The 23,200-nt window shown below is 37.1% G+C and overlaps 1 protein-coding gene and 1 long non-coding RNA gene across 3 annotated transcripts in view; one reads left to right on the top strand and one right to left on the bottom strand.

Moving 5' to 3' along the window:
- Nucleotides 1-4,159: 4,159 nt before the first annotated feature.
- Nucleotides 4,160-20,759, bottom strand: BTG3 (BTG anti-proliferation factor 3). Of its 2 annotated transcripts, none has more exons than XM_019732034.3 (5): nt 20,622-20,759; nt 16,685-16,863; nt 12,582-12,719; nt 7,707-7,914; nt 4,160-4,824 (listed from the first exon to the last, which is right to left on the bottom strand). In XM_019732034.3, the coding sequence occupies exons 2-5, from the start codon at nt 16,855-16,857 to the stop codon at nt 4,585-4,587; spliced, it is 759 nt and encodes a 252-aa protein (XP_019587593.1). In that variant the 5' UTR covers nt 16,858-16,863; nt 20,622-20,759; the 3' UTR covers nt 4,160-4,584. The 2 variants fall into 2 exon arrangements, with proteins under 2 accessions (XP_019587593.1, XP_088650302.1); XM_088794176.1 differs by lacking the exon at nt 20,622-20,759 and adding an exon at nt 20,020-20,043.
- Nucleotides 19,631-23,200, top strand: part of LOC148754742 (uncharacterized) — a 25,136-nt gene continuing 21,566 nt past the window's right edge. Inside the window, exon 1 of the long non-coding RNA XR_016019732.1 lies at nt 19,631-20,040. This is a non-coding gene — a long non-coding RNA (uncharacterized LOC148754742). The remainder of the gene's footprint in view (nt 20,041-23,200) is intronic.

Below are 23,200 nucleotides of genomic sequence, written 5' to 3'. Positions count from 1 at the left end.
TCTGCATCTATTATCTGTACATCTACCTATCTAAAACTTTATTATTTTCAAAACTAATATTTACATCACAATGATACCCTCTAACTTACATAACCAGTCTCCAATTCATGGCCATTTAAATTGACCTCATCTTTTTGATATGAGTGAAATTACAAGCAGTATATTTGTATTTACATCATTTTGCATGTATAAATATGTCTTTAAGGTAAATTTCTAGGAAGGGAGGTGGTGCTGAGTAAAATATTTTGATAGCTATTATTAAAATACCTTAAGCGTAGCAGCTTACGCTTGCAATGGATGAGTGCTTATCGCCACCCCCCCCAAATCCTCATAGTACTCTTATCCAACTTTCTTTCCTGATCTCTGAGAAGAAAATTATCTCATGGTTTAAAATTCTGTAACTTGTTCAGTTGACCATCACCACATGTATTCCCATTATGGTGTGTTTCGTCTTCATTTATCTTTGGTTTTTTCATGTTTCTGGAGTTTTTGCCCAGAGCAGTTTTATAGAATCAGCACAAACTAATGCAATGAAGAGAATTAGTTATCTTGCGCTTGAAAGGAAGATGTGTGTGGGTCATGTGCCAGGTCAGCTGTCATACACTATTCCAAGCTGAATGTTGGCTAGTTGGCACTGTGCTCTTTTAATATTGGTAAGTAGGACACTTTTCCTCTCATGTTGTCCCAGAAATGTCATCAGTGAGAACATTTCTAGGAACAGGACGACCAATTCTGAGCGAGATAAGATCCCAATGATCTGCAACCTGTTGGAAAATCAGTCCTCCAGCACTCAGCCCCCACCAGTCTTTTGATCTGCTGACAAGGGGAGATTTTATGTGGTCACAGAAATAACAGAACACGAAGTAAAACACGTGAAAGGAAATGTTATCTCAGCCTTGCCAACTAAGATACTATGTCCAGGACGAAGTAAAGATGGACTGTATAGTAACCCAACAGGACTTTGTGACCATGTTTATGTGGGTTTGATTTAAACTTTCTGTAATATGGGCAAAACATAAGAAAATTTATATAGCAGTTCGAATTTTATAAAAACAAAACCCCCCCAAAATATCCATAGGCTATATGTTACCTAGTTTAGTATCATTTTATGTAAAAAATCGATTCAGAAAGACCACGTAGGAACAAAATCAGGTCTCCTGATTCCTGGTTTAGTATTTTTCTAGGAACCTCAAGTCCTTGGCAGGCCCGGCTAAGAACTAAATGAAAGGCAAGAAGGAAAGAGTTGGAGTGTGTGGCGCTTTCTCACCTCACTCTGCTCCCGGCGACACCAGCTGAGGAGAAGGCCTGTGAAAGGAGACCAGACTCTGGCCTACCCAGCGCCCTCTGCTCCCTTTCACAACGTGCTCACCGATGCCCAGAGCACATGGGGCCCATGGTGGCCCCAGTGGAGTGTATGATTGACAAAAGTCTGCTTTGATTGGTACCCAACCTGTTTATGCTTATGTTGATTAAATAATTTGAGTAAATTATACATATCAACTGTACTAGATACAGTGAAGACAACATACCTGAGGAAATGGTTCTGTTGGCACACTCCTTCAAAAAAGAAACCAAACTTGAAGATTGATATATTACGGATATACGTTATAGAGAAAACAGATTAACTCACCATTGACTCAAATTGTAAGAAAAATTCTTTACATTAAAAATTTGGTGACTGGAAGTATACTGATATATTTTATACATTTAACACTGTTTAGGGATATATAATTTTTAATGGTTTCCTACTTAAACTTTGATTGGCACTCTTTAATTGTATCGGGGGAGAGGGATTTTACTGTAAAGCTGCATGCCAGTATTTATTCAAGATCCTGTATTTTAACTTATTTTGTGTATTTCCAGATTTCACAGTGAGTATCAAGCACCACAAATGGTTATTTTCAAAATTATTTACCATAGGATCTTATTAGCTATCAACAGCAGATTTTAAGTATTATCTGTCTTATCACTGGGCTATTTAGGAAACGTAAAATAGGTTTCACTTAATAACAACACAGATGACAAAAGTGAATTTTATAATTTTTATGTTCCACTCTCTTTACACAAAGTTCAAAATTTTAAATATACTTAATTTTTAATCAGTAAGTTTTACTTCTTTAGAAGTGTTTGATGATCTGTAAGATGCAAAAACAATGTTTTTTCCATTGAATTTAGTGAGATAAATTGTCAGTCACACTGGATGTTTTATGTTGTTTTATAGCTTTATCAATTTGACTCTAAAAAATTTATTGTCTATTATTTTGTATGTGATTTCAAAAAGTTGGCAGTTCTGTTATGAGATCCATTTGTCCATTGATTTCTGGACTTGAAAGTAGTACTCTCCTCCCCTCATCCCACCCTCAACAAAGGTGGTATACTATTTAGTATATGACTGAAAAGACATATCCAAATGAGATCTGTAGCTTAATACCTAATAATAAAGATCGGTTCAATCAATTAACGCACATACATAGGAATACCATGAAACTATTAAAAATCATGTTCTAGAAAAAAAAATGACGTAATAAAATGTTCCACATTTAAAACTGACCACAAAATGAATATATTGCATAACACAACAGTATGGGAGTATAAAATTAAAAGCTCCTTCTTTTAAATATCCCCATCCACTAAAATACTCACAGTGGTTATTTTTGCTGAAGGGATTATAGGTGATTTTAATCTTTGTGTTTTCAGCTATTTGTTTCCTTAAATGAGCATTACTTTTATTAACAGAAAATTCTAGTAAATGTTTTGTTGTATATATAACTAACTATAACATACTTAACTAAAAAATCTCCATTACCAATGGCAATTTCTACATGTAGACCCATAGGAAAAGCAATGATTTAAACTAACCACTAATGTTTTTTGTGGAGAAGGGAGATTATTTGCAAATACAACCTTTAGCTTGGAAGTTGGAAAATATCTGATGCCCTCTAGTGGCCATTTTTAAAAGCATTTTTCATTGAAATCCAGTGTAAAATAAACCAATGGTACCAAAATCTTTTATTTTCCATATGCAAAAAAAAAAAAAAAAAAAATGCTCACACACTATTATTAACAGTTTAAGTGTAGCATTATTAATGGTTTAGTCTCTTTCCAACCCTCTTATCTCCTAAAAGCATGTGTCCTGGAGTCACACTGCCAGGGGTTTGAGGCCCTGCTAGTTTAGGTCACCTGGGGCAACTTACTTGAATACTCTGAGACTCTCTATGGTAACCCCATTAAGTTCTATTATCATTTTTTGCACCTATTTTCACTCCTCACAATACAGTGGACAACTCTGTACATCAGTAGACACAGATCATTCTTGTATTGGCCTTATGTGTTCTCTGAAAATAAGACCTAGCCGGACCATCCGCTCTATTGATATAGTGACATTACAAGCACTATATTTGTAAAAATTTTTATGAACTTTTCTATAGGACTTACTCCTTTCTGTTGTTAAAGCTTATTTTTCAGGTATTTAATACTCTTAATAATAGGGATTTTTTCTCCCTCAAGGTACTAATTTTTTTCTCATGAAATTAGTACTATGTAATACATACCGTTGCTTCCCCCAAAATAAGACCTAGCTGGACAATCAGCTCTAATGAGTCTTATGGAGCAAAAATTAATATAAGACCTGGTCAAATTCTTATCTCTTTTTTGTAGTTCAAGTATACTTACAAGACTGATGGAATTACAGTGGTACAAATATGAAGGACTACGGAAGAATATGAAGTACTGTATTATCTGCTTTTATTTTAGACCTCTAGTAAAGATTTTAACGTGTTGGAGAAAAGCACAAGGCACAGAAATTAAGAGTGGCTGAAGGACCTTTCTACTTTATGCGATGGCATTATGCACATAAAATCAGATGTCGTATCAAAGTTAGTATGGGCCAAATTCTTGGCTAGGAAAGTCTATGAATAGTGACTCTGATGGTTGAAAGATGTTTTATTATATTTTCAATTAGCTACAACTAATTTTAGATTTTTTTATACATATTTTGATAATATAGTCTTTGCGAAAGGTATGGTTTGAAAAAAAGTTTTAAAGGAAAATTTAAATTCTTATTCTATTTTTCTTTACTAAATATTTCAACAGTGAAGTGAAACATCCCCTTTGCTCTCTCCCTTCTTTTTTATGCACGGAACAGAAGCACACATTGTCATGCCTCAAACTACTTTTTATTTGCAACTACATGATTTCACACAATTCTTCTGAACAACGACATAAAATATATTTCCTTGTGTATAAATAACTTACATACTCTCCATAAAGTAAATGTTCAAAGGTGCTAGAACAGATCGTCCACTCCTACAGTGTTCTCATATGCAACAGAGTTGATGCACAATATATAAATACTCAAGTCCAATATTAAAAACTCAGGCACTTGACTAACTTTAATAAAGTTTCTCAAACTATATCAATATAGCTAAAGTGCATATATATTTTTAAGAAAGATTATTCTCAATAACTTCTCTATAAAAATAAGTTTGATGGTTTGACCCATCTAACTTTACTACTATGAATATGAACTTTTAACATGTAATCAGGCTTATTCTACCTTCTCAACATCAATAGAATCAAAAGGAGCTAGTGAGGTGCTAACATGTGAGGGTTAATCCAGTGATTCCGGTCACAATGCATTCCAGGAGGAGGTACCCACGTTACTGGAATTGGGCGATACGGTTTATTCTTCCTTCCCTGATTTGGATAACCAAATGGAATAGGAGGAGGGTAGTGATTCTGATGGCCATTTCCTCGGTACATTCCTGGCTTTTTTCTGGGCAAAGGGTGCCACATTGGAAGAGGTGGGAATATCAGTTCTGAAATCTGTAGAGAAGAGAAAACAGTAAGTTAACTCAAAGGAAAAACTATCTATGTGTTACATAAAAACTAGGTGAGTTTCCAGATTCCTCATTAAACAAAATCACTCACCCACAACCCAAAGAGTGACATTCCTATGGTCAAGTCTAAGTATGTTAAAAACCTCATATATTTTTTAAATAAATCAAAAGGAGTAAGCTCAAACACAGCAATCTAAAGCAACCAGAATTTTTTCTGGTTATTTCAACTAGAAAAGATCACAACACTGAATGAATGGAAGCTTGTAAGGAGATAGCTTTATTATTTGGGATAGGCAAAGATTTCTTCTGGGGGACAGAACACACACAAGAAAAAAATTTTACAAATTTAACTTTATAAAAATAAAATCTGTTTTCTTCTAGAAACATCAGAGATTCAGCTTATATGTTTAGGTCTGTGATCCATCTCTAGTTTGTGTGTGCGTGGTGTCAAGTAGCAGTTAGATGATTCTTCTTTTTCATATAGATTATCCAACTGTTTAGGTACCAGTTCTTAAAGACTTTCCCTACTGAATTGCTTTGGCATATTAAAAAAAAAAAAGACTGAACATATGTGGGTCTATTTCTGGACTCTATTCTGTTACATTAATATATTTGTGTATCTTTGAACCATTAACCACACTTACCTTGATAAACATAATGGCTCTGTATTAGTATGAGGCCTCCAACTTGATGCTTCTTCTTAAGTTTTAGAATCGTCACTTTCTAAGTTAAAAAGCCTTTTGGGATTTTGATTGATACTAAGTTAGATCTATAGATGAATTTGGGGAGAAATGATATAATCTTTACTTCCTAAATAGTGGGGAGTTATCTTGGGGGTACCTTTTAGAAGTACGCAAAGATAGAACAAAGATCCCTAAACTACGAATTTTTGTCCTTACTTTGATGATCCCTTTTTAAAGTTCTTGGAAATGCAGGCTCAAAATGCAAATTAGAGAGGAAGATTAAAACTGGACACTTGCACCAGCATCCTACACAATGGCTTGTAATAACCATGATTCTCTCATGAAATTTTTGGTTAGTGAATATAATGTCAAGGAGAAATGTTTTATTTAAAAAGCACAAGAAAGACACTTCCATTTCCATGTCTTTGTTACAATTTTATCATAACAATTTTTCAATATGGGGGAAAATTAATACAATTAAATTTTAAAATAAATTCTAAAATTAAAGGTCAGTTTACTTATAAAGTATTATCAGCAATCAATTCAACTTGGGACTTAATTGCATTATTGCTTTGTTGAGCAACAACAAATAATAAAATTGTTACATATCTTAATGAATTGCAGGCAATTAAACAATGGTAATTTGTAGTATATAATACATCAAGCAGAGAAAGAAAAAAAAGCCCAATATATTTAAGGCAAAGGTCTTAAAAATGATCCCTGAAATACAAATATTATGTTTGCTTATCTATATGGGAAATCTCTCAGGAAGAATATAAAAATAACTGGTAATAAATACCTCCACGGAAGGGCACAGGACTAGTGGTTGGTGGGAGAGGGAAGGCTTGTCACTATTATACTGTTTTATACTGTTTGAAGTTGTTTTTTAAAAGCAGGTGCTATGTTATTTTATAATACACACATACATATATCCCTAAAAATATGATAATCACCAGAACTAATTTTCCTCTCAAGCCTGGGAAGGGTTAATTCAACTGAAAAAAGAAATTAGAAATTAAAAATTAAGTTATACTGAAAGGATATTCATTATATATAAATGTATGCTGAATTTAAAGATTTAGTTTTTCATACTCAAAACTCTGATACTCTGATTAAGGTCTAAATTTTCATTTTAGCCTAAATCCAACTCTACCATAAACCTGGTATATTTCATTATGTCTAATTAAGGCCAAATTATTAGGTTGGTGCAAAAGTAATTGCGGTTTAAAAGGTTGAAAATAACTGCAAACATTGCAATTACTTTTGCACCAACCTAATAATATAAAATAGGTATATTTTAAAAAATATATAGTTGACCCTTGAACAACACAAGGGTTAGGGACTCAGGGGATTGGTTTCAAGATACCCAAATCTGAGGATGTTCAAGTCCTGTGTAGATCAATGCATAGATGGCTCACCACACCTTCGACTCCCAACCTTAGACTGAAAAACAGTACGACAGGTATTCATTGAAAAAATAAAACCTGCATAAGTGGACCTGTGCAGTTCAAACCCATGTTGTTCAAGGGTCAACTGTGCTCAAAATTAGAAAAATGTACATGTTGAGGCTCAACTCAAAAGGTGTCTTTAAATTTTTTGACTTTAAAATATCTGTTGAGTACTGTTGTGTTAAGAATTTTTAAAAGTACATTAGATATTTTTTGGTATGTGGGATATAAATAGTAAATAAGGAACATATAAGTGCACGCACAGTAGCTATGTAACTCTTCAACCGTTAAAAAGGAGATATTATTTTGGCTTGAGTGAAAAATTAACTGAAGCATTATTTAGTGAACTTTCTCTTTATTCATGGAAAAGAACAAGAAAATTAAACCTAAAGGTACAAATTGGAAGTGTTAAAGACTACAAAAAAATGAGTGGCTATTTTTGAATATAATAAGGATTTTCAAAACATCAGGAATGCTTTATCATCATGGTTTTTTTAATCTTCTTTACCACACTTTTTGAAACATATTTACCCTACTTATTGAGTAGTGAAGCAGACCTTTGATGAAGTGACTCAGGATACCTATTTACATCTCAGAGGTGCAGCTTCATGTGGAAAGGTAAGAACTGTGATCCGGAATCTCAATCAGAAAAACCTTGGGCAACATGAGTGAAACTACCTGGAATGACTTGGCAAAGCCCTGCTCATGGACCTTCAATACGAAGCTGTTTCAGTTACCTGGTACACGGGGCTTGGGGTTGCAGTCACCGAACTGGGTTTCACTTCTACTTCCTTACTTGTTTCTTCATCTGAAGAAGAGGATCCTGAATGATAATCAGAGGTAACCTTATCAAGGGCCCTGGTAACTTTCTTGGAGATCTCATCCTTGTTCTCATCCTCATTTTCAAAGCTGGCAACAATGAACGCATTGTTTTTCTCTCCGTACCTAGGAATTAAAAACAAAAACAAAAAAAGTATTACAAACCTTTAAGTCACATCAACAAAGAAATATCCATAAAAACAATTAAACAGGCCTGGACATGCCACTGGTCCAAGGCAAAGAAGGAACCCTTCTAGAACCTGACCCTACATGTATAGTATCCTAACCCAGCTCCATGCTAACACGCAGGCCACAATTTTCTACTTCTGTTCTATTTAAGTACAAATACAGAGGGTGCCCTAAAAATGTATACACATTTTAAGGAAAAAACTATTAAAATTGTAATACTCAATATATATACCAATAACAAAAGATAAATACAAGTCACATTTGACTTCTGCAATGACAAGAGGTGCTCAAAGTGGTTACCATCAGCGTCCAGACACTTCTGATTATGGCGAACTACTGCTTGAGCAACAATGACCAAAGTGTCCACTTATATACATGTTTTTGGCACCCACAGTAAAAATGACTCTATTTTATTTTCTGCTGCCTCCTAATAAAAATAAAACAGCAAAGAGAAATTCATTGTTTTGATTACATTTTTGTTAAGTACCATTAGAATTGGCAGTAACATTTTCTAATGTATTTTTAACTGACTGTTGTAATGTAGATCCTAATAATTCAAGTCACAAGTCAACTAGACATTCCTGAGATTTACTTTCATCATGATTAAATAAAAAGGGGCCCGTGTTTCCTACATCCACACCAACAAAAATGAGAACTGAGGCAACTGCTGAGGTTAAAGAAAAAAAAAACTATTGAGAAAAATAAAGGGGTTTTGCTTGAATTATACCGCTTACCTCATAGAGGTTTCTAGAATAACTGCTCACCTCTCATTTTAGTTTTTTTAAAAAATAAAATGAGCAAGCCTTTTTTTATTCTTGCAAAATGTTTTTAAAGCCTTGATCTAAAAAAAATAATTGTCAGAATATGTAACTTTGGCCGTTGATTACTAAAAAAAGGAAAATAATTTCTGCAACGAGGGAAAATATAATCAACAGTAAAACTAGGAGTTTTCATTCAGAGGACAAAAGAGAAACCCACAAATCTACTTAAATAGCTTGCACAATATAAAAACTATCAAACAATTTCTAGTAAACAAAAGAAAATGAATTGTTAAGCAGTTCTTACACAATAGTAATTAAAGTTAGACAAAGTGATTCTAAGCTTTAAGAACATGAGAACTTCAATAGAAAAATAGGGTGAAGTATAATTGACTATGATGTCAATTAATTTCATTTCAAATAACTCTTGTCTTAAATTATTTCTGAATCAGGGTACCCACAATAAAATAAAAAGCCTAACCACAATAAAGCCTTCGAAAGTTCATAGAGAAAGCAAATAGTCTCATAGGTGAGTTCTATTTCTTTATATAGCTGTGCTGTCTTCCATTCTCACAGGCTGAATAGGGCTATAAATGCTACCGAAATATGGTGCATAACTCCCTCTTGTATTCTTTTTCAGTTTACCTCATGAGAGGAGTTGCTACAGGATGGCAGGAGCACTGGACACGGTTATGGCTCTGCCATCAACTAGCTCTGCCATAGGCAAGTCACTTAATCTCTCCAGGCCTCAGTTCCCCATCAGCTGGGTGAAGACGCTGGAGCTGGTTGGATACTGGTTGGTCTTCCACTGGTGATTCTTCTTAGTATAAGATGCCTGAACAGTTAGGGGAGTTCCTCACAACACAGAATTCACATCTCATAATTTCAAGTTTACTTAGCATAGGGTTTTAGCAATGGAAATTTACCCCTAAATCCTCTCCAGCATTTAAAGACTCAGCAAACATTGATACAATCAAAAGTTGATTCATATGTTAATGTCAATATTAACAATGGGGTTAGGCCTACCTTCAGTTTTGCCCATTAATGGAGTCAAAATTCAGGCAAAAAAGAAAAGCAGGAAATTTGAGAAAAATCCCTGCCTTTGTAGAAGCACAGACCTAAATCAAGGGCAGACATCTAATGACTGAAGGATTAGCTCTATTAAACTCAGATTTCTTTGACATGCAAGTTCAATTAGGTTCTGCATCTTTCCTTTTGTAGTATTTTGGTATGAGCGCTCTCTTCACGGTAAGTGAAGCCGCTTACTATGTTACTGCAACATTAGAATGTTTAGTCAATTCCCTAGAATTAGTAATGAACAACTTTTAAACTTTCCATTTCTCAATGACACACTTCTAAAACATTAAGGCCAATTTAGTTAATTTGAAACAAATCAATAGTATCTAATGCTTTTTATCAGGAAAAGGATTATAGAAACTATTTTAAAAAGCATAGAAATATGTTGAGTAGATAATAAAGCTGCCAGCTTCTTATCGGAAAGATGTTATCTATTCTGTATCCTCTCAAACATTTCACTAAGTAATAACCTTTCTAACTATGTGACACTCTGCGCCCTTCCAATATTTTATCCTGATGGAGTAACTCAGACTATGAAGAACGTTCTCTTGGAGTGAATTTCAATTTTTTTTCATAACCTTTAGTCTCTAGTATACCAATGATTTATTATATTTAATGAATCTCAGATATTCGTTCAATTGTGTAACTGCTAAATTAGCTTTGTTTTAATTTTCAGAGTATTTCCTTTCAGTTTTGGTCCAAAAGCACTAATCACTCTCTAAATCTCGTCTATTACCTTTTGTAGCACCACTTATACACAATTGCTAACACGCCTTTCTTTTGTGGGTCCTGTTATCACTGAATGAGCACCCCATATTTTGAAGGTGATTTCTATTATCTGTGAAAAAAATTGAGTAACAGCCAACGTTTGGTAAAATTTTAATCATATACAAAATTAATAAGAAAGCTACTGAATGCAAAGATTTTCTTTTATTAACAAGATGAAAGTACAATAATTTTTCATTATCTGACATCATCAAGTAATGAAGTACCCACTTAAGTAGAATGTCTACATAACTAAAGCTTTCAGGTGCCAAGATATAAACATTTCAAATACATATATCCAAAATATTTACATAATTACACGACTTCTTAACATCCTTGGACAGAGAAACTTTACCCTAATGATTTAAGATTGCTGTATTAAATATTTATTATTTGTGTAATAATACATTTGTACCAACTCTTCAGCTTTTTAGCTCCTGCCTCTATTGCTGACTATACGACATTTTTTGGGGGTAACTTTTACTACTATGAACAACCCCCTTTCAGATGCTGCTTATAATACTTTATGGGCTGGAAAACTACGCAACTATTTAAAAGAGTCAATATTACAACTACGTAAGAGTCAATCAGGATCCAATTGGGGACTGAAAAAATGTAAGCAAATCAATACAGTAACTTAGTGATACTTGTTTCTTGTATATTGAGGTCTCCTGCAGGTGTTCAGTGGCCAAAGTCTACAAAGTCTGACCCTGACCTCAGGTGAGTCCTTAATTAGTCCCAGAATCTAAAATTATTTGACCTTTTTGGACCAAAACTTGAGATATCGTGCTCTTCCATTTTCTAACTGAGAAGGAAGTGTTGGAGAATCTACTTACTACCTACACCCAGTTTCCCAAAGCAAAAAGCTTATACCAACAGCTTATAATAAACAGCTTCAGGGCAGTCCAGAAATTCAGTGGAAGAATAACCATGTATTTTTGGCACGACATGTCTTCAGCTCCACTTTCATTGTTGGAAATCAAGTCAAAGGCTATTGTTAATACCTACCTTTGGAATGTATTAGGGTTTCATCAAAAAGCATTTCCACTACAGTCAACAGGTGAATTGTACCTCAAAACCAAAGAGAAATACCTTAAGGAACAACTGTAGAAAACAACCCATTCATAGGGGGTTCCCAGAATGTGCTCATCCTGTTCCTCCTGCCTGGAGATGTCCTTCCCTCTTTCTCATCTAATCATCCTTCCCTAACCAGTTCAAGTATTACCTACTCAATAGAGTTTTCCTGACTCTCAGCAGAGGCAGTAATTTTCTCCACTGTGCTACCAACCACTGCATTTTGTACATATTTCTATTACAGCACAAATCACACTCCGTTGTAATCTGCTTATTCTTTCTTCTGATTTACCACACTTTGAACTACCTGAAAACCGAATGATACTTTCAGTTTTAAAAATGCCATAATTAAGAATGCCTGGTCCACAATGAATGTTTTTAGAAAGGAGTACAATTAAACTTCAGACCTAACACTCAACCTTTTACAATTCTGTTCATTAGAAGACAAGAAATAATTTCCATTATGAAAACAAAACCATGAATATATCAATCAGTTACTTAACCCAAATGGGAGGTAAGAATAGAAACAGAGACCAACCAAATGTTATTATCCAGTATTTTTTGGGAATGGCTTCTTTTCTATTTTGAAGAGGGGAAAGACAAGTGCACCACCATTGAAAGAAAACAGTAATAGACCTACAGGAGTCTAGGTGTTTAAATTCTACTTCTTGGTCTACAAATAAGCACCCTGGCAAAGCTCTAGAAAAACCCTTGCCCATCAGGGTTTTTGAGTTTCTTTAGCTGTAAAACAGGAATATAACCAGTCCTTCACTACCACTTCCAGAAGAGTACTTTACAAAACCCACATCTGAGAAAGCCAAGCAACCAGCTTCTGGCCATAAAGATACACAGGCAGGCAGTACCTGAGAGAATTTCATAAAGTCAATTCCAGCAAGGTAATCAGTTCAGTCACCAAATTCAAGAACTCACCGACAGCACACCTCACATGGGTCCACCCATAGAGTGAGTTCCTTTGGCAAGCCCAGGTCACTGTACAAGATGCAGCTGTTCTCACAGGCTTTCAAAACGTCAGGATCAACTCTCTGAAACTTATTGACACGAATGCATCTACAACAAAGTGGAGGAAAGTTAATAGCTTTAAGAGAACTATAATCTTAAGTCTCATTGTAAGTATTTTACAATGTGAAAAAAAAAAAATACCCTGGTGGAGAACCCAGGAATGTATCTACCCTAAATAGTAAATGTGAACTAAAGGCAAAGAGGCAGCATCAACAAACTACCCAGTCTAGTAAAAAGAGGGCTTTTGTGTGAGCCCAGGGAAATCACTAGAACTGGCTCTACCTCATTTTACCTAGAAACTACTAAGGTCATATGTACATTAAATGAGCAAGGAGTATAAAGTTGCATGAATTTACTCAGAGCCGTGAAGGTAAAGTTTTAATAGACTGAGTTCACATATAACAAAATCTCCAACTAACAAAACATCTCAACCAATTTTTCAAATAATATTAATTCTTGTGACAGGTTTTGATCTGTTATTACCTTGCTTATATGTCCCAGGTAATAAAACAAGTGTTAAGAAGGATGTTCTTTGCCTTACTTATAATTGTTCAATAAATATAGAATCAGTCAAGGACAGAGAAGCATTCATATCACATACTTAAGATTAAAATATAATCCAAAAGTGTTATTGGCTTATTTCATTTAACTTGTTACTCATAGGTTTTCTTTTTTCAATCACTGTCAAAGTAAGTGAAAAAATTTCTCAACCAATAAAGCCTCTGGTTCCATTATTTTTTAACCTAAGAAATACCTCATCTACCTGATGGAATGCTCAAAGGTGGCTCCCTGTACAAATGCAAAAATACAGGTTAAAATAAGCATACCGCTTACCTAGAGTAATGGTAGCTACAATGAAAAGTATTTAATGCCTACAACTAAGAAATCAATCAAGAGAACCCAGGTTTTAGTACAAGTCCTAGTATTTATTGGATGAATTTAGATTAAGCCATTTCACTTCCTCAGACCCAAAGCTCTAAAAATATGGAAAATACAATGTAACTGACGAATAGTAATTATACCATTAAATAATACAATGACATCAATAGAATATGCTATTTAAGGTTTTTAAAACTTAAATTTTTTAAGTTGATTTCTATTTTCATTTAAAACAGTGAAAAAGTTCTCATTAGGTAACAGATAATACATATTATCTAAATAATAATACAGTTGATCTTTGAAAAGTTTGAATTGCATAAGTCCACTTATGTGCAGATTTTTCAACACCTTGTTTTTGGTCCTCCGTTGGGAACTGTATGCAAGGATATATGCCATTTTACATAGGGGACTTGAGCATCCACTGATTTTGTTATCCAAGTGGGGGTCCTGGAACCAATTCCCCTCAGATACTTAGGGTAACTTAAGTTTTGGGGGAAGTCAAAAGTTATACATAATATATATATATATTCCACCCCCCCCCAACTGTGCAGGGTTCAGCGCCCCTAACCTGTGTCAACTGTTCAAGGGTTAACTGTGATTAACAACTTTTTGAATGTTTACTATGCAACAGACAATTTCCTAAAACGCTTTGCATGTATTAACTTTTAATTTTTACAATTATCCTGTGAATTAGATACTATTTCCCTCATTTTAAGAAGGAGGCAAAAAGAATCTGAGTAACTTGCCCATATCACTCAGTCAGAAAGTGGTGAATCCAGGGTCCAAATCCAGACCAAGAGACTCCAAAGTTCATTTTATTAAATACCTTATTCTGTCTTAATATCATCACAATTTAGCAAATTCAGAGCAAAATAAATTATTTTATAGTATGTAAGATGCTGTTTGTTCGTTTCTGTAAGATGGTCCTATGTTACACATTCTAATGTTGTGTAGATTGATTCAAAAATCCCAGGTGCCCTAGGATCAAAAGCAGTCAAGGGTAAGGAGGCAGATCTTAGATATTACGTATGTATTTTTGTTACCTACATTGAGAGTGATGTAGGCTCTAAGCTTAAAAATATATATATGTAAATACAGATGCTTAAATAGAGACTCTGCTTCAACAAAATTTACATAACTTACATATTTTTATGCTGCTTTTTCACTCTATATACTGACTACTTATCCATTAACCACTCTTCAAAACAGGATTTTAAGAGTTGCATAAAAATAGCCTGTCAATTACTTAATTTGACAGTTTAGTTCTTTCCAATTTCTTGCAATTATAAAGTGTAAGAAACATCCATATTCATATATATATTTGTGTGCATTTCTGATTATGCTTCTAGAATAGATGTTTAGATTTACTGTTCAGAGTGTGAATATTTTTACACATCTTGATAACAATGCCAAATTGCCCTCCAGAAGCATCTTATTTGTATATAGTGTGGAGAAACAACTTAAATTTATAAACACATTAAAAGAAAAAACACTTCCAACCTACCTTATGGATTAGAGTATACTAATTCTGGTTAATCCTATATTTTATTCATTTTTATAATAGTAGTGACCTACTATTAAGTCTAATAGTTTTCTACTTCAAAGATGGCTTCAAAATGACTTAATGATACTTCTGATCACATGCCAATTTAATCCTGTTTGGCTAACTTTTTTCCCTGAAGTTTTTAGAATTAATGGAAATGAAACTGTACACTGTCTGACCTTTAAGCATTTACTTGACAGTGTCTCCTTTTTCAGTAATAGTACAGTGGCTTGGCACTTCCAAAAGCCTTTGTCCAATGTCAATTACATCAGTGTAAAAAGCCTCAACAGCTCTAACTCACAAAAGCTCACTCTATCAGAAATGAAGATGTGCAGAAAAATATTAAAGAGAATCAGGTGACAAGATAAGTAACTTGAGTCTGCTTTATACAGAACATCCATATTTCCACTTTAATTCCCCACATTTTCCAATTTACCAGGAAACCTCTTTGGATAAAAATGAAGGGGAAAATAAATCAATTACTTTGATTCTTTTCTTTTCAATAGAACACAAGCTCACCTGGCTTTTAGCAAATGAGAAATAAATCATATTTTCACCTCCCTTGCAGATTCCTTGAATAGTTTTGCATTTGCAACAGCTTAGTGACTAAAAGGAAGCCCTTTTTACATCACAGCACAGAAGTTCTGATTTGTGGAGGAAACTTTGGGGATAGCAATATGCATCAAGAATTTCTGTAGATATGATAGCCACAACTGTTCCACTTTTATTTTTTGTGACCACATCCACAAATGGGACAAGGTTTGACAGACCAGTTTAGCAGAACATTCTCAAGTCAGGTTTCCAAGTGGTCACATAAATACTAGGGAGTGAGCATGCCAGGACATGTTCTGCAGGAGTCTGCTCTTCTTTACTTTAAGCTGTAAGTGTAACTTATAAACCAGAAAACAAAAGACAGCTGGCAAGTGAGAATTACCTTCCCTGTGAGAGCCACAGTGTGGTGTGCAGAAAGCCCATTAGGAATTTAGGGTCAGTTGTACGGGAATTCAAATCTTACAGCTAATATTTACCAGTTGCGGATCATAGGAAGTTACCTTCACCTATAAAATAGTCACACTGGCTTCACCCATAAAGAATCATGCATAGTATAAATCAAATTAATCTTGTATCAAGAACATATTAGGTCCAATAACCTTAGTTTCCATTTGCCTTAAAATTTTTATTTTTTGAAAAAAAAGAATGTAGCATGTAATTTACCTCTATAGATTCATTTCCCTCAACTCCTACTGTGCCCATTTATGGGTGATAGCTTCAGAGGTCCTCTAGAATTGCAAAACCCCCCAAGTACTGTGCTATATATAAGAATTCACGCAACCTGGAGCCAAACTATAACCACAAAAAGACTAACTCCTATGAGCTTACAGTATCAGCCTCCCAAGTCCAGGCAGTGGGATGCTAACAGCAAAAACATGTATTTAAAAAATGAGTAAGGAAAAAATACCAAAACACCCAGAGTTATGTATTCTGCAGATAAACTATGAAAGGCATAGACTGGACACTCTTCAATCCTTTGACCTTGCATTCATTTCAGGAGCTGATTAGCCTCTTCACTTATTCCAATCCAACCCTTTACCTGTAGGCCTGTCCTTTTGATGGTTTTTCAGGATACCAGTGATTTTTGTATTTTTCTTGAAGTATTAGAGTCAATTTCTCAGCAAATCTCTCAACTGCCTCTTTTTTCAACTTATCATGTTTTCGAACAAGCCTTGTGAAAAAGAAGACAACAGCAGCAATTTCGTTCTTCATCTTTCCCTGCAAAGATAAAAGTTTTTCTCAAAAAATGAAAAAACAAAAAGCCCCAAAACATAAAACTGGAAAATAAAGCTCTGCAAAATATCCCTTCTTTCAGCTCCCCTTCCTCCTTCCAATTTTATCTTGTCATTCACTGGCTCATATCTGGAGTAGAGAACAATCACCAATTTATGCCATAAAGACTTTATTATAGAATACTGTTTACGAATCTTATCACAGCTTTGTGAAGAAGTTCAGTAAAGAGAGCACACCAAATTGTGCATGTTGGCTAAAATAAAATCAGAGATATCACTCAGGGAAGCACTGTAATAATACCACTATAACAATACCACTGTATAATTTTTACTAAATGTGTCAATATTTAGCTGCGATAATTTATGTTTAAAATTCTGTGAAGTAATTTGAATTTTAAAACACAAAATGTTCACTTTAAAATCCAGTATTGCAGGGCCATTACAGAAAAGTTTGTCAGTTCTTAAAAAGGTTAGACATAGAGTTAACATATGACCAAGCAATTCTACTCCTACCTACAAATCCCAGGGAAATGAAAATATATGTCCACACAAATACTTGTACACAAATGTCCATAGCAGCGTTACTTATAATAGCAAAAAAGTGGAAACCCAAATGTCCATCAACTGATGAATGGATAAATAAATATATGGAATGGAATATTATTCAGCAACAGAAAGGAATGAAGTACTGATACACACACAACAGGATGGATGAACCTTGAATATATCATACTAAGGGAAAGAAGAACAGTCATAAAAAACCAAAAACTGTATAATTCCATTTATATGAAACGTCCAAAACAGGCAAATACTAATATATAGACAGAAAGTAGAGAAGTGGCTTAGAGAGGTAGGAGGCATGGAGGGATAAGAGGAGTGATGTCAATGAGCATAGGGTTTCTTTTCGAGGTGATGAGAATATCCTAAAACTGACAGTGGTAATGGTCGTACAACTCTATGAATATACTAAAACCAACTGTACATTTTAAATGTGAATTGTATGGTACGTGAATTATATTTCAATAAAGTTGCTATACATAAAGAAAAAAAATTCAGTATGGAGTGTTTATAAGCATTCTTTCAGGAACAGAAATACTCGGGATGCCAAAAAAATGTATATATGACTTGTACCGTGTTTCCCCGAAAATAAGACCTAGCCGGACCATCAGCTCTAATGCGTCTTTTGGAGCAAAAATTAATATAAGACCCAGTCTTATTTTACTATAAGACCGGGTATAATAAAATATAATGTAACATAATGTAAGACTCGGTCTTATATTAATTTTTGCTCCAAAAGAAGCATTAGAGCTGATGGTCCAGCTAGGTCTTATTTTCGGGGAAACACGATATGCATCTTTTGTTATTAGTATATATTGAGTATTACAACTTTAATACTTTTTTCCTTTCTTAAAATTTGTATACATTCTTTTTGGCAACCACTGTATTCACCTACAAGATGTAAAAAAAAAATAGCAGCTTTCCATGCTCTCTTAAGAGAATGGAAACTCAGGGCCATCTACAGAAAAATCAAACTGAAAAAAAAAGAAAAAATCAGAAATTTGTTTGCATTTTGGAAGTGCCTCAAGGCAGATCTTTAAATGGAAGATTTGATTTATCATTGATTAATCCATAAAGGCAAAAAAACCTTGTCCTGGGATTGTTTCGATGTATATTCTGTCTTTATGCGATGAGCTCATTCATTTGGCTGCTGTAACTTGGGAGTTATTCAGATGCTGCATTTACTAAGCAACATCACCTTTTTCTAAGCCAATTATTTAAGACTTACAGCCTCTGTTATGTTTAGTATAAAACCCGACTAATCTGATAGTTTGTGTTCTCACACATTCAAAAAAAAGCTGATTCTGTTAACTTCCTTTTTTTCTCAAACCTGTTCTTAAAGTCTCTCTTCATAATATGATTCCCTTACTCCTTGTGCAAATTCAAACAAGGGATCTCACTGTGAAATAAATTCTATATAGTTATCTGAGAGGTGTGCTGGCAGCATAGCCACCCTGATCCTGGATGGGAAGACACCCAAACCTTCCTCCTGGAATCCTAGAATGCCAAATCCACTTTCTATGGCCAGCTACCAGGTACCGGGCTGCACATCAGAGTGTGCAGGCACCAAAACCCCAGCCCTCCACAACTGCTGTGCAGCTTCCTTCTGAAAAAAATGTGAGCCATTTCCACTTTATAAAGCTATATTTATTTTCCACCACGTTATGATGGAAAAGAAAACCCAATGCAATTTAATATATGGTTTGGGATAAAAGTTGCTGGTGGAACTACATTAGCCTCCACTCCACCAAAGAAAACAAGGAACCACGCTAAAGAAATGCACTGAATCCTTAGCTAGATCATTCCCCTCATTTATTAAATTTGCCAACTATGTTCTACATATACGAGTTTGGGGGGGGGGGGGGTTATTCCCCAGCCCCTTTTTTTGGCTTTGTTTCATATCAAAAATAAAAGAAGAAAGGAAGGAAAGAACCACTTAGTGGTTGCTCTCGGTTGTAACACAAGATGAGTCATATGGAATTACTTTTTTTTTTTCCCCCGTTTGAAGAAATGATGCCTGGAATAGCTGAGAAATACTTCCACCAGTCAGTGTTCTCGGAGTACCAAAAGGTAAAAAGAGGGAGAGTTACAAAGTCAGAAGAGTGAAACCAGAAGCAAGCAGGGCCCATAGGACCTTCGGCGCCTAGAGTTAAGTGGCCGCAATTCCTCCACCCACACTCAGAGCGAAAAGCTCCCATTTTAAATATCGCACGGTGACGTCATCCTGGGACGTCGTCACCGCGGCGGCTGCTCCTCAAGTTGTACTTTGTTCCACAGGCTCCTCTGCTCCTGGGGGCGCGCATGGAACCCAGAGGAAAACCCAGCCCTGCCTTCCAGTTGATAACTTTGTACTTTTCCCTCCCTTGTAACGAAAAGCTAATTGCAACCGTTTTCTAGAAACAAATCTCTCTCCTGCTAGACGTTTCCAAGGTTGGGAAGCGGGGCCCCTGACCGTAGGGGTGACGAGCCCTGGACCCGTCTCAGCAGCGTCACAAAGCGGGCTCCGGACGCTGAGGAGACACGATTCCCACGGGGCCGGAAGCTGGACTTTCTCAGCCATCAGAACCTGCTGCTAAGCACTCACGTTCGGTTCTAAGCGTGCGAGGTGAGTAGGCATCAAACACCTCCACCCGCGTCTCAGAGAACGGTCTGCAAGCGCGTCCAACTTGTGCAATCGCGGTGTTTCCCGAGTTCAGGGGGCAGGGCCCAGGCGCCCCATCCCCTTCCTCCCCCCAAACAGCCCGTTTGCTCGCGGGTCTGCGGCCCCCAGGCAGGGGCCAGTCTCCGGGTGTCCGGCTCTCCCCTTAGCGAGCTGGGCTCCAGAAAACACACGGACGCGGAAGAGGGGTGTCAGGGTGTGGGAAGACGCAGGGTTGTCGCCCACTCCGAAGAGAAAGGCAACGCGCGGTGGAAACGTGGCAGAAGCCTCGAGGCGGCGTCTCCTCAGTCCCGATCCCGCCGAGGGTCCCGCGGAAACCCTAGCCGTCCGCCCCCGCGCCCCCCAGCCGCTCCTTCGCGCGGAGCCGGAGCGGATGCGACCCGGTTCGACCCAGGACTCCTCCCAGTTCCTCTGCGCGCCGCCCTTCAGCGAGCCTTCGACGTGGCCGCAGGGGCGCCGGACCACCCTCCCCCTGATGCCCTCACTCAGCTCCAACATGCCCGCCTCCCCCAGCCAGTTTTCCTCACCGCCGCCGCCGCCGCTGTGTCCGTAGATTCCGCAGCCCCGACCCTCTCCGGGCGTTGAACCGAGGGTGCCGCCTCAGCGAGCCAGCCCTCGGCGGCGGGGAAGCGCAGCTAGCCTTGTCCCGCGCGTGCGACTCCCGCGTCGTCGGGCAGCCGAGCGCGCGCTGAGAGGGCGGGCGGGCGGGCGAGCGCGCGCGAGCGAGCGCGGACCTGAGGCGGAGCGCGGGGGGCTCGCGGCCCGGAAGAGGGGAGGGGCGATGACCCGGGAAAGGGTTGGCGCGGTGCGGGACCAGCTTGCGCATCTGGGGGGAGGAGCCAAGGGGCGTGGCTTCGCCTAGAGCCTGTCCCCCAGACCCGGGCCGCTGGGCACCAGGCGCAGACCCTCCAGTCCGACGGCGAGGGCCGCGTAACGCTGTAGGCTGTGATTTCCAGGGAAGACCCGCTCTCGGGGAGGAGCCGATCCTCGCTGCCGGCCCTACCTGCTGCAGCATCTTTGGGGGTCGCGCAGGCCACGATCCCAGGGCTCACTGGGCCTCTGCTTCCCTCTTTGGTCTCTCCTTACCGCTCTGCGCCCTTGACATCCTCCCGCCAGGAGTGCGAGTTCTTGGTCCAGCTCTGTAGAGCTCCAGTTCTCTAGACCCAGGGCTTGGCGTGGGGGGCACAACACGGGCCGGACGGAAGGAAGACTGCATTTAATGGACTGAGCCTTGTCCTAGCAGTACTAATTGCAGGCATGTCAACTGTGCAGCCACCGTGTTATATTTTAGGTTATTTCGAACTCCTAGTTGGGTCCTTCCTTCAGAGCAGAGACTACCTTTTGGTGACCCATTTATCCTGCCCAGCCTGGCACTGAGCACAGTGTCCTGCATGCATGAAGGAGAGGCTCCTGGGATATTGACTGAATGAATGAAACTTTGGGAGTCCAAGCTTTCTGTTTCTGAGATGCTTCTCTATTCAAGGGCTTTCCAGATACAAAGCTTAGTTTTTGAGCAAATACAAATGTGGAAAATGTACACTGACTTTTTGAAGAAAGTTTTATTTTGAATCGACACCATGGTATTCGTTTTGTGAAAGAACTTTAATATAGCCAGCCCCCAAAATACAAGATATTTCTACTTTTTAAAAATTATTAAAAGGAGCCATTTTTCATGTTATAAATTATTCAAGAACTGGTTGTTCAAGTTATAGATTGACCAGATTCCTCACGGCCCACTAGGCCTGGGAGCATGTTTTCAGCCCAGTTTTATGAATATTTAAAATTTTTATTACTGATGTTAGTGATTATAGGCTATTAGCAATTCAAAACAATTTTTTAGCTGTTATAAATACGCAATCCCAAGACCAGTACAATTAACTTTATTTTTTTTTAAATTATAGTTTTTTACCTAGGGCTACTGGACTGGTCAGTTTAAAGAGGTTACTGATATTTATACCCTAGACTATTCTAGGAGATATGATGGTGTTTCTAAACTCATAACAATCTGATTGAGGTTATTCTACTAATGAAAGCTTTTATCTTTGCAATTTCATAAAATACCTACGTAGCCACAAACATTACTCAAAAATTGTTCCGAAATTTCTGTAGCTCAAGATTGCTATTTTGTGTAATGTTTATAAATCTGTGACCCACATGGTCCAGACTTAGAGCAGTACCTTAGCCTGAATACTGTGAAGCAGATAAATAACAAACAACACATCTTAAACACGTCTTTTCTCTCTCATCCACTGTTCTCACACAAGGTAGCTGCTTGTGTGCCTCTGTCTTTCAAAACTTGGCCAGATTCTTCTCCAGCCCTGGCTGTGTGCTTCAGATCTTTCCCCTCAGTTGTCTTTCCTCCTGAGTCAGAATCACAAAAGCCCCAAAGAGTTGGCCTAACAATGCAGGACCCTTCTCTTTGAGGCTGGAAGAGGGAACATATCTGATACAAGCAATTACACATTAATATGTATTTTTCCTTTCACAGTGAACTCTAAATGTTCGCTAAGATGGTCTGTGAATAGGTGTAGTTTGCTTTTAGCACAAGTGGTTTCTTTTGAAAATGAGCCACCTTATTAAGGCAGGGGCTTTAAAATCACACACATTCTGTGCTTGTACCCCAAATTACAGAAAACACAACTCACACTCAGTCACCAAAAACTATGACTAGCTTTCCAAATCAGGACTCATTTTCCAGTAAGTAACTGTGTAAGTCTTTAAAATCTGTTATTCGTTTGAGCTCAGAGAAGTTCAGTACTGAAAACAAAACAGTCTCAGGTACCATCTTCTCAATCCACATGTCAAGTTGGAATCTGAATACTAAACTGTCACTTTTGTAGTGGACAGAGAAAGTTCTCTTTTGTAACATCAGGGAAAAGTGTTCATGCAGCCTTTGGAGGCCATTGGAGGTCTAGGAAGTGGGATCTAAGACTCTTTAATTCTAAAAACACTTCAATATATTTCTTCAAGTTTTCCAGGACTTAACTATTTGGCTAAATTAAAGTAAGTTAAATCTACTTTCTTTGCTTCACTTCTTAAATATACATCAACTGGCAGTGGTTAAAAAAACATAAGCATAAAGAAAATTAGTAATGTTCATTATTTT

The sequence above is a fragment of the Rhinolophus sinicus genome, chromosome 17 (genome assembly GCF_057876585.1).
Source record: "Rhinolophus sinicus isolate RSI-liver-muscle chromosome 17, RSI-T2T, whole genome shotgun sequence".
Taxonomy (NCBI): Eukaryota; Metazoa; Chordata; class Mammalia; order Chiroptera; family Rhinolophidae; genus Rhinolophus; species Rhinolophus sinicus.
Note: the sequence above shows the minus strand (reverse complement) of the source record. Positions and strands in the feature narration are given on the sequence as shown.